General features: G+C 37.0%; 1 protein-coding gene across 1 annotated transcript in view; it reads left to right on the top strand.

Moving 5' to 3' along the window:
* The window catches only part of KIDINS220 (kinase D interacting substrate 220), a 71,117-nt gene that overhangs the window by 55,478 nt on the left and 3,545 nt on the right, over nucleotides 1–12,094 (top strand). Inside the window, exons 25-30 of the mRNA XM_084284947.1 lie at nucleotides 397–507; nucleotides 1,380–1,436; nucleotides 5,303–5,335; nucleotides 8,381–8,530; nucleotides 10,295–10,393; nucleotides 11,485–11,733. Of these exons, the coding sequence (XP_084141073.1) occupies nucleotides 397–507; nucleotides 1,380–1,436; nucleotides 5,303–5,335; nucleotides 8,381–8,530; nucleotides 10,295–10,393; nucleotides 11,485–11,733 (699 nt within the window). The remainder of the gene's footprint in view (nucleotides 1–396; nucleotides 508–1,379; nucleotides 1,437–5,302; nucleotides 5,336–8,380; nucleotides 8,531–10,294; nucleotides 10,394–11,484; nucleotides 11,734–12,094) is intronic.

The following is a 12,094-nucleotide window of genomic DNA, read 5'->3' as shown; positions in this document are numbered from 1 at the left end:
GTGAAACATTCTGAATTTCACTGAGAATCTAATTTCGATTTCAGTAGCTCAGAGATTAGTGAAAATATCCTAAGTGTAAATCCTTTTCACATTTTCAAATCAGATGTTAGTGTCCAGTTCTGTTCTTCCAGCAGCCCATGCCAGAGCACCCACTGCCATTGAAGGGAATAGAGGGGGGTCAGTTGCTGAGGGGTTTTGGAAAACTCTCTCCAGTGCTTTTGACTGATTTCTATTAAATGCAAAAAGTAAAGAAAGCTGTTAATAATTGCTCTTTTCACTTTGTTAAACTCAACTACAGGATGTGCTTTGTTGAAATAAGTTTTATTTTATTATTACATTTTGATTTGTGTAATTGTTTGTCCCTTTTTTGTTACATTTTTATTTTTTTTTCCATAGCCATTCTTTGCCCCATATCTTTACATGCCAAGGTATTACCCTGGCAGTTCTCATCTCATCTCACGTCCACCACTAAAAACGAGTTTGTCCAGAGATCAGAACAATGGCCTAGTAAGTATTTTGAAGGATAATTCAAATACTAACCTAAACAATAAATATAGTGGGTAATGCGAATGAAGGTTACTAATGATGATTGGGTGTTAGACAACTGCAAGCTCTATCTTATAAATAGTATAAGCAAAGGTGTTATTAATGTGCAATTTAAAATGTATTTTGTTTTAACTTTACAAATTACTTAAAGGTAAAAACTAATTCTGACATCCAGGTATCAAGACCTGTAGTATTGGCAGGAAAATATGTCAATAAACATGTCAACTGTGCTATAATAAATTGATACAGCATGTTGTAAGAAAAAGAATGCTGCTGGTAAATTTATATTCAAATTTACTAATACGAATTCTGTGATATCTGAAGAAGGCAAAAGACGTCCCTTGATGTTGTAAAGAATGTTACAAATTGGAAGGCCAAAGTTAAAAGCAAAGTTTTAAATATTCAAGTGGAACAAAATACATTTAATCTTAAGTGTTCATTAGATACAGCATGATTTTATAAGTAAGTATAATTCAGCTTTATCCATTGAAAGGGAAGAATGAACAGACTTTTCTAGCTTCCTATAGAATAAATTCCTATTAACGGTATTTATTTTACTGACAGATGGTTGTTCAAATGGAATTAAGAACTAAAGAAAGCTTTAAAAAAAGTCAGTAAAAACCTCACTTGTCAATTGCTCTAATTTTAGGATATTGATACGTTGAGCAAAACTATCAAAAGGTTTTGAAATCTTTTCTTTAATCACTAATGAAAAACAAATGTGTGTGTCGTTTCTGTACTGTTATGAGATCATTCTCATTCATTGTTTACTTCATATTTTTCATTTAGCCCTTGATTATTTTACCCAAACCGTAATATTTTGTTGTTGTTAGGATGTTATCAAGGAGGATGCTGATGAGGGGCTTGCTTCACCCACAGACCCCTCAATGGTAAACGAGTAGTCATGTGGTGTGGAAATTTTAGCATCTCATTGCTTTTTCAGCAGTAATGAGTCTGCATTAATCTTAACTGCAGTTCACTAACACTGCATCAGTGGCTTTGGTGGGCAAATAGAGTAGTTGAAAACTAATGTAGTTCGTGAATGAATTTAAGAGCTAATATTTCACTTCTAAGATGTAGTACATTTTTCCCTGTAGTTTTTCCCTTACCTTTCTCAGTAGCTCTCGTGAGTATTGTGGTAGCTAAACAGACCGGAGAATGGACTTGGTCAGTTGTGACTTAGATTCTAGCTGTGTGCTTCTTGTTTCAGTCAGCTCTGTCACCTGAGCCCTACTTCAGCTGGTGGCATAAAGCTGTTGTCCAGTGGAGGGCCACAAAGATGATACGGGGCCTGGAGGAGAGGCCCAGTATCTTCATATCTTCATATCCTCATATCTTCACTATGAGGAGAGGCTGAGAGACCTGGGTCTGTTCAGCCTGGAGAAGACAGAGAGGAGATCTCCTCAATGTGTATAAATACCTGAGGTGTGGGAGACAGAGGGACTTGGCCAACCTCTTCTCAGTGGTTTGTGGGGACAGGACAAGGGGCAATGGCCACAAAATGGAGCCCAGGCAGTTCCGCACCAACATGCGGAAGAACTTCTTCACGGTGAGGGTGACGGAGCACTGGGACAGGCTGCCCAGGGAGGCTGTGGGGTCTCCTTCTCTGGAGATATTCAAGGCCCGTCTGGACGTCTGCCTGGGCAGCCTGCTCTAGGGAACCTGCTGTGGCAGGGGGGTTGGACCCGATGGTCTCTGGAGGTCCCTTCCAACACCTACAATTCTGTCATTCTGTGATTGCAGTTAACACAGTATAAAGCAACGTTTCATGGAAATAAACTAAAAGTAAAATTACAGGTAATAAGTTTATTCTTGAGTCAGAATGCTGACATCTGCCTTTTCCACGATTTGTTTTTGTTTTATTGTAAGTATTTGCACAAAGGTGTCTTCTTTATGGATTTCTGTCTTAATTCTAACTGGGAATCAGTGGAAAATCCAATACCAAAGAGGTTAACACAATTTAATCTTTTTCTTAATTATTGCTGCCAATAGTTCTTGGCAACAGTTATAGTTAGATCTCAGTGGTGGTGTTTTGTTTGTTTTTTTTTCTTCTAGTAAATTGTTACAAAAAAGTATTCTCATTGTATAATGAAGAGGGGGAAAAAAAAAGAAAAACACAGACCCCAGAACTGCTGTTTTTAATTCCACATAACCTTCATTTAGTAATTATGGAAATGCAATGGAGAATTTACCCTAAAGTTCTCTTTCCCAGGTCATCAGGTACCTTGGGTGAAGGGATGACTTTGAGGTAATGTTTTCTTGTAGTGTATTTTTTGGAGAAGCTGATGTCTTCCCCATGTTTGATTACTTATCTCAGTATCTTCTTGTCCCATGTCTACCAGTCCTTTTGCATCTTGTCAGTGCTTTATTGAAATTTCAGTTAAAAGGAAACAGTATTACACTTTTTTTTTTTTTTTTTTTTTTGAGGTACTGCAATTATCCATAGGTGGTAGGTACAATAATTTTACCCAGCTAGTTAGGTAGCTCTCAACTGATGGATCACTGCCACTAGATAAAAGATAGTTTTTCCTTGTGTCTTAACAAATGGATTGGTGTATGTAAAGTAATGAAATAACCTTTTTTTTTTTAAAGGGCAACTGTGTAAAATAGTTAATGAGCACCAAGGTGTGTAACTGATTTGATGACTGAAAACAAGACATGCAGAATCAGAAATGACTTGGAGAAATCTGGAAAGAAGGCAGAAATACTGCGATTTTACTTCTGTGTAAAACAGAATTAATCATTATTTTTAATCTTACAGAGCAAGAAACAGAAACTTCAGGAGTATCACTTTTTTTATACAGATCATCATGCTATTCCTTGCATGACTTGACAGAGCTGTGCTGAGGATTGTATGTATGCCAAGGCCCCTGCCGTTGTTCTAAAGTTTCAAATCTTAATCATTATCTTGTAAAATCAACATAAATCTAGGTTGGCTTAATGAAAATCAGAAATACCTTGAGAACAGTCAGTCGTGTATAAATAATCTGACTTGTGCTACCATCTGTATTTGGATTTTTTTGATTAAAACTTGTTTATCTTAGACCATAGTTTACTATTCTTTACATAGATGTCAAACCATTAAGTTTACTAATACCATCTATGTAGTTGTATCAAAATGTAGATGCATTGCAAATTTTAGGGTATCCGCTTAAGTCATACCTAATTTCTTTATTGATTGGAGATAGCAGCCTCTGCCCATCTGTGCTGGAGGCTGCTGTGGGTTGGCCCCAGCAGGCAGCTCAGTGCCACCCAGTTTCTTGCTCGCTTTCCCCAGGTGCCATGGGGAGAGAATCGGAGAGGTTAAAGTGGAAGAACTCATGGGTTGACACACAGACAGCTTACTGGGGCAAGCAGAAGCTGCCTGTGCAAGCCAACAAACCAGGGAACCCGTTCACTTCTTCCCCTTGGCAGGCAGGTGTCAGCCACTGCCTGGCCAGCGGGGCTCAGTGCGTGGAACAGTTTCGTGGAAAGACAAATGGCATCACTCTGAACATCCCTCTCTTACTTCTTTTTTACCCCAGTTCTGTTGCTGAGCATGACACCAAGTGGTGTGGGACACCCCTTTGGCCAGCCTGGGCCACCTGTCCTGGCCATGTGCCCCCCAGCTCCTGGTGTCCCCCCAGGTACTCGCTGGCAGGGCAGTGAGGAGCAGAATAGCCCTAGGCAGTGCAAGCACTGCTCTGCCACAGCTCAGCCACCCGGGTGCTACCAGCATCATTCTTCTCTTAAATCCAAAGCACAGCACCACACCAGCTACTAGGGAGACAGTTAATTCTATTCCAGCTAAAACCAGGACAGAGGCAAACATGCACTTCTGCTGACTTGACTTTACCAATATAAACTATATGTTTTTGTTTTTAATGTATTTACTATACTATACAAAAGTTGATTTCTGACAGGAGCTGCAAAAACTTCTACAATGCTCTTCTAAAGAATTTCTCACTGAGCTGGAGTCTTACCCATAGTGTCCCCTCTTATATTAGAAACCAAGCTACCTTTAGAAGTGGTTATCCATAATAATCCTAGTTGGCTGTTTCAGTTTGCATTGTTAATTATGGCTTGTTAGGATACAGCTTGTTGCAATATAATTATGTTGTTTCAATACATTTTTCATGCTGCATAGAATGAGTAATACCTTAAAATGTAGTGTGCGTTCTTTGGTTGAAAGCTAACGTGGCCCAGTGCATGCACTGTAGATAAATATAGAAAACCCTTTAAGAAATGGGAATTGCTTTTCTAAAGTTTGAGCATGAGTGAACATTATGCTTTTGTGGCATTGTTGCGTTTTGAATATTTACTCATTACTCTTGCTATTTGTTATTAGTAGTAACTTTTAAGTGCTGTGGGTGGTGGGATTTTTTTTTTATTTTGCATGCTTAAGTACAAGGTTTCAAAGATTTGAAATGCAGGTAGTATAATGTGATCTTGACAGGAGAATGTGTTTAACAGCAAGATTTTCCATCAGAAATACAGTGTAAAACTCTTATGCAAGCAAATGCTGTGCTGTTTTACAAGTCCAAAACAGAGTAGTCTGCTCGTGGGAAAATGGTCTTCTGTAGCATATCCTAAATGGGTACTATGAAGGTCTGTCCTAAAAGTTCCATCACGTTATGAAAGTATCCCTGTATGGTACCTTTCTGTCCTAACGCTGATTTCCTCTGTTTCCCTGAAAGCATGTCACCTGTATATTCAGTCTTGTTGATGTCACTTTAAGCTGTTGTTTCTTCTCATTCTGTTTTGTTCCTCCTCAAAGCCGTGTAAGTCTGGGTTAAACAGACAAAGACAGGTACAGCCACTTTCTGTGAATTATGCACTTTTTAGAGTCATTTCAGAAGCTGTCATACTGGCACTTCATGCTGGGCTGTCTGTAAACTAATGCTCATTACTAGCCTTGAGGTTTGTTTTGACAAGCTGCTTTTAGCTTTTGCATGGCAAATACTTTTCTGACTAATGTTCTTTAAGCATCTTTAACAAAACCACTAAGGCTGAAAAATGTGTCAGTTTAAGTACAGTTTTAATTCACTTACATGATGACAATATCCCTAAAGCTATTGCATTACTTACTCTTCAGAGTGCTTTTTATAAAGAATGATTTGGATTAATGTGCATCTCTTTCAAACAGTTCATGCTTTAACAAAAACAGTCTAAATATTAGACTGCTTTTCCATATATTTTTTATACACAGAAAAGAGGACTTTCTAAACTAACTCTTAATGCATGCAGAAAGTATGACTTGTTCTTGACTGTTTAAAGAAATATTTTGATCTGAAGGAGAACTGTTAAATTAGAAGTGTCTTAAAAACTTCATTTATGTGTAGATACTGATAGATATTCCACCTAATAAATTTAGTGAACACAGGCGATTGCTTATACACATTGCTTAGGGATCATTTCCTTTAGCAGTGCCAGAATGTGATTCTGGCTATAACTGTTTCTTCTGTTTTAAACGATAAAAGGTTCTTTCAAAAAGGTAGTTAGGATTTGAATTGACATAATACCTTTTGTTTATTGATGTGTTAAACTCGTAGCAATAGTGAATAATGTGTTTATGGGAAAATATTAGACAAAACTGTTTAGGAGTCTGAAGAAAAACTGAAAATGGCTTTAAGAGAAGAAATACAGATTTACAGGAATATGAATATGCAGAATATTACAACAATATACAAAAATACTAGAAATATGCAATAACTAGCTTGTAGATTAAACTTTTTCCTGTCAACATCATCAGTTTGTTTGGCTTAAATCCTTATCTAGTTGAGGATTTTAGTTGTACTAAAAATCAGGTTAAACTGAGATCTGAATTCCCTACATGCTAAATGTGTTAACTAATTAGGTGTTGTAGGCACGTAATTAGGGAAACATTGCAGAATCTGAAGAGTAAGTGGCTTGTCCTTGGAAGGATTACCATGCCACTAAACAAGGTGCCTGGATTGTACCGAAAGGACAATGCTAAGGTGCAATGATTTAGGTAGACTACCTACTCAGAAAACAGAAATATCTTTTATTTAGTGCCCAGTTGACATGTAATATCGATTATGTAAATGGTCAGAAGAAGAAGCCCCAGCTCTGTTTTCAGCCAAGGGTGCTTAGGATCCCCACTACCTCCTGTGGTGTTTTTGAATGAAGTTGATTGTTCACCTGTTTTGAGACCATTTCAAGCATATCTGGCAGAGAACTCGGGGGGAATTACATGTCACAGAATCATAGAATATCCCGAGTTGGAAGGGACCCATAAGGATCATCAAGTCCAACTCCTGGCACTGCACAGGTCTACCCAAAAGTTTAGACAATGCTACTAAGTGCACAGTCCAGTCGCTTTTTAAATTCAGACAGGCTTGGTGCAGTGACTGCGTCCCTGGGGAGCCTGTTCCAGTGTGCAATCTGAACCTTGAACCTCAGGTGGGAAATCTGCCAACCTCCCCAGATCAGGATATCTCTGAAAACAATGAGATAACTCTGAGGTTAGAGTAGTCGAGAATGAGTTTGGGGTTTGCTGCCTTTATAAATGAATAGTTTCTTCTCAAATACTCTGCTTTTAGACAATTTAGATATGGTTAATGGCATTAAGTGTAATAATTCTTGCTTTTGGTAGGTAATTATTTTGGATCTATTAATTGATTAATTCTGCAAGATTAACTAAATAACTTTGAAGTAATTAAAAATTAAAAACAAAAGCAAAAACAACATATTGGGATTATAAAAATAGCCTTAATTGGTGATTAAGAAATATAGCCTAACTTGATTAGTTGAACTTTGGAGATTTAAAATGTACTTTTAAATTTATGCATGTGATGATGAGCTCTGAAGCTTCAGAAGCTATTTTGCATCCTCCTAAAAGGAGCTTCACTTTGGTGGATGTTCTGTGGAGCCCAAACCAAAACTGCATGTTCAGAAAAAGGGAAGGTACAACCTCCCTCCCCAGAGGAGGGTGGAAAAAAAAAAAAAAAGCATACCTGGTGGAACTAGTTCTGGTTTTGCTTTTAGGAGTTGGGAGCTAACTAACTTAACTGTTCAGATCTTTGCACTTTGCCCATCCAGGAATAATGTGGGTGTTATTTTTCGTTTTTTTGAGAAAACACTGTCTTAATATGCTGACTGTGTGCAGATGTATTTGTTCTGGTTTTCCACGCTTTCCTGGAAATGCCCAGATGCTGGCAACGTTATCAGGGCAGCTTCTCCATTAGAGATCTGAGATGTGAACGCTTTCTACTTAAGTTTTGCCAAAGCTCCAGATACATGAAACATCCTTTCAGTATCTTGGAGGGCAGCAGCAGTGCTGCACTGTATTTCCCAGCTCTGATGGTGATACCAAAATGAGCAGATATGGTTAAAAGTACCCAGTGAATCCAAGCAATTGAGGAGCTGTGTTTCAGGTCATCTTTGTCTAATGGTAAACCAGGAGTTTTTTTAAGACAGGAAAAAGTTGTCTGGGTTATTTAAAAGTAGTAATAACAATAATAACCAACATCCAAAAACACACTAACTGCTAAAATCAGTGGGAAACTTTGTAAAAAGATGCATTTGAAATTGATTAACCCTTACTTAATATTCCTGATTTCTGTTGGTTTTCTTAAATAACATGATTTGAGGGTTGTTTTCTCACGTAGGCAGGACTCAAGATGCTCTGGCTTTTCTCATATAAAGACTATGAGTGTTTCCCAGTATATAGATATTCTGATATTAATTAAAATGCCTGTGCTTTCTTGTTCTCATCTCTTAATTTTAAAATGTAGTTGAACACGGTTTGGCTTGTGCTCGTGTATATCGAGAAATTCTGGGTGTACTGAGTATTTGAACACATCTTTTATGCATGTTTTCTCACTTCTTACAGGGAGGAGGAGCAGGCACAGGATCATCGACCACAGGAGTATCACATGTGTCTCTGAGCACAATGAGCGTGGAAGCTGTTTGTGAGAAGCTAAAACAGATAGATGGTCTGGACCAGAGCATGCTCCCTCAGTACTCTGCAACTATAAGAAAGGTATCTGCTGAATTTCATTAGTGCATCTAATACCTAAACACAGACATAACATGTGAAAGGAAATATTTAACTGCCTCTGTTCTTTGGAAATGTTTGTTGAAACACATTGAATATCAGAACATCTTAATTTGAGCCAAGTTAAAAGGGCATTTTAAGACAAGTGTGTATTTCTCAGAGAAAAAACTCTCTTAAAAAGAAAAATAAACTCAGAAATATACATGTTAATGAGACTGGTTATTTTGAGAAAAGAAACAAGAAAAATGATTTTTAAATTGTTGTATTTAGATGAATAGTATTGTACATGTGTTCTACATCTAGGTAGCAGCTTATTTTTTCCCCTTGAAAAGTTGCCTAATATCTTTTGTTGTAAATGAGTGGTCAAGACAGTTCAGTTTCTCTCCTATCACATTCCACACCTGTTTGCCTCAGAACAAGGCCAGCTTACATTTTGCTGTTGCTACTCTTTTTTGTGAGATATTAAAACATTCATTTTTGTCTTTATTATTTTTTTCACCATTCCGTGTGCTCTTTTTATGAAGAAAGAAGGGAAGAATACTGTAAAAAAAGATTGTAATTAGTGAATGGTTTTGCTGAGCTTGATTTGCGCCAGAACCTATCATATCTTAAAATATTGGGAAAGTGTTGATTCAAGAAATAGGAGACAAGTTCATCACCAGAAGCATCAGCAGTGTTGCTTAAAGCAAGAAGTTGAATGTGAGATTGTAGGTCATTAGGTCTAGCTGCAAAAAAATGCAGTTGCTTCAGTGGCTCTATGGTGCTAAAAGACTGTGCTCCTCAGTTATTTCTGAGATTCCTCTTATTTATTTCATTGTATTTCTTACTATGAGTGGTTGAATGAAAGAAAACGTCTGTCTGGTCTTTTTCCTTTGATTAAATTTGATTAAATACATCTTACTGAGATGTGGCAACTGAAGTATTGAATTCCCTAAGGCTAAGCAGAGTGCTCAACTCAAGTCTTCCATTTTGTAGCTACCCTTGTAAGACATGATTCCTCTTTTACATTCTGCCCATCCACCAATACATGGTACAAAGAAAAATACCCTTTACTTCACAGTGGAAATGGTTCTATATTGAATTTGGTGCTGTTCAAAGGAATTAAGTACAGCGTACCTAAGTCCAACGTAAAGAATCACCTTCTTGGGATATAAATGGTGTTTAGGCACTTCTTTGTTGATCTCTGAGTTATGAGGAAGATTGGGGGGAAGAAAATAGAAATCTGGTCTTCCATCCCAGGGGTTTCTGATGACAGCAAGAATGTGAGCTTGTATTTGTGCAGGGAGGGAACTTTCTGGGTGTAGATCTTGGATGCCTCAAGCCAGGGGTCAGGTGATACTTGGGACTTAACAGCCTGATAATCTGAATACCTGAATGTCTGCAGTGTTTGCGCTGTGAGTGTGAGAAATCTAGGCAGTTGAATATGGATTATTGTATATGACCATTTTCTACCTCTCCTTATGTATGTTTGTGGAACAAAATCATTGCCTTTCATATACATGTTTTTGATGGGTTTAATAAAATGTTTTCATACTTTTCATGAAACTGGTTCTTCTACTCCAGCAGCAATCACCAAGTAATATTCTTCTAAAATATGTTTTTATTATGTAGAATTGGACTTAAAAGATATATTGAGGAATTTCTGTAGTAGTCTCCATCAGTGTGTTCACCTCTCTGGTCTGTTACTATCACACAACAGTTCTTGTATCAGTAACTTGTGTTTTTTTTTTTTTACTTTTACTTTTTTAGGCAAATATAAATGGACGTGTCTTGGCTCAGTGCAACATTGATGAACTGAAAAAAGAAATGAGTATGAATTTTGGTGACTGGCACCTGTTCAGGAGCATGGTAAGACCTCCTCTTCAGTTCTTCAGGACACCATAAATTAGTCTTTTCTGTTATGAACCTTATAATTTTTTTTGTATTGCTTGCTTGTTATTATGCTTAAAACAATAAGTAACATCTTAAAGCACGTGTTTATTATTTTGTGATTTTTGTCTTTTTGTCTTGAGTATTTGCAACCAAGAACTAGTTATTTATGGATTTGTGCCTTACTTGATTGTGAATTCTGATTTTTTTTCCTCCTCTTTTTATAAAATTTGACTACTTCCATGAAATGTCAGAATTTAGTTCTTTAAGGCCTCCGTCCTGTTAGTCAGGGAATTCAAAGTACATTTATGAGAGGAAGTGGACAGCCAGGCTGTTAGAAATGCATATCACCCAATTGCATAAGCACTATTTTTAATTAAATTGAAGCTAAAGATCAAGCCAACCAGATAAATGGGCAATATTTTATTGACATGTAGTTGTATTCAGTGCAGCATTTTCACAGTATACTACTACTGAAGCATATATAGATATCTAATTTCCCTCCTCCCACTTTGAGAGTGAATGTCAGTTCTATAGTGAGGGATATGCATCACAGAGAATTGTGGTTTATTTTAAGTATTTTTAGTATATCGCCAGTTTTCTTTCTGAAAATTGCAGTGAGTCTATGAACTGTGAAATCAGTTTTCAAAACAGTGATAAGTGTAAGACAATATTTATTGTTAGATTCGGGTTGATTAAAGCTATAAAATGGAGTGTTTGTTTTTAATTTAAGATCAGTAATTTATCACTCTCTTACAAAAATTTATTGGAAGTGTTTTGTGGCATGTAAGTTGGTTTAGTGGTCTGAGTAATAATAAGTAATTCTGTAAATACAAGAAAAATCTGTAATATGAAAATGTGGTTTGTAGTAAAGACAATGAATGTACTAGGTCCGTAAACAGATCCTTTTTCATAGTTTGCCATGATCACAAACACATACGCAAGTATACTTTTATATTTGTGAATTGCTTAATTGTATATGTAGCAGCCCTTCTTTAACAGTTTTGATTTTTTTTTCCTATTTATATGATTATATTTGCGCTGTCTTTTTTTTGTGTGTGTGTTTAAAGATACTTGAAATGAGAAATTCAGAAAATCAGGCTGTTCAGGAAGATCCTCGTGGGACGACTGAGCATGCTGCCTCTGCGATTTCTCACAGTGAACTTACTCGTCGTCCTGGGCATAGCACTGAGTTGCCTCACACTGAGCTTACAGGTCTTTCTGGTCAAGCTCCCTACACGCTTAACTTCAGCTTTGAAGAACTCAACACAATTGGTCTTGATGAAGCTCCTCCACGCCATAGTAACTTAAGTTGGCAGGTATTTAATAAAAAAATGTGTTCTACGTGCTTACCAGTACAGTAACAGGCTTTTTACATTCTGAGGTACAGACAGGTCAAGAAGTAAATCTGCTGTGACAGTTCAGGTACTTCCAGTTCTCAGTCTTGACAAAGACTGAAGTGCAGCAGAGATGAAAACTCTTAAATCATACTCTCTGAGAGTCAAGGGCTTTAGTCTTTCCCATCTCAAAACTGTTCCAGTAATCACTCCTCGAGAAGAAAAAAATCAAAGCTATTGCTTACAGTAATGTTTTGCAGGATTTCTGTTTTTTATAGTATACACACTATGTATGATTTTTTTTTAAGTATGTGCTAAACAGAAGTTATATTATTTAAAAGAT

The sequence above is a fragment of the Netta rufina genome (genome assembly GCF_964035555.1).
Source record: "Netta rufina genome assembly, chromosome: 3".
In the NCBI taxonomy this organism is placed as follows: domain Eukaryota; kingdom Metazoa; phylum Chordata; class Aves; order Anseriformes; family Anatidae; genus Netta; species Netta rufina.
Note: the sequence above shows the minus strand (reverse complement) of the source record. Positions and strands in the feature narration are given on the sequence as shown.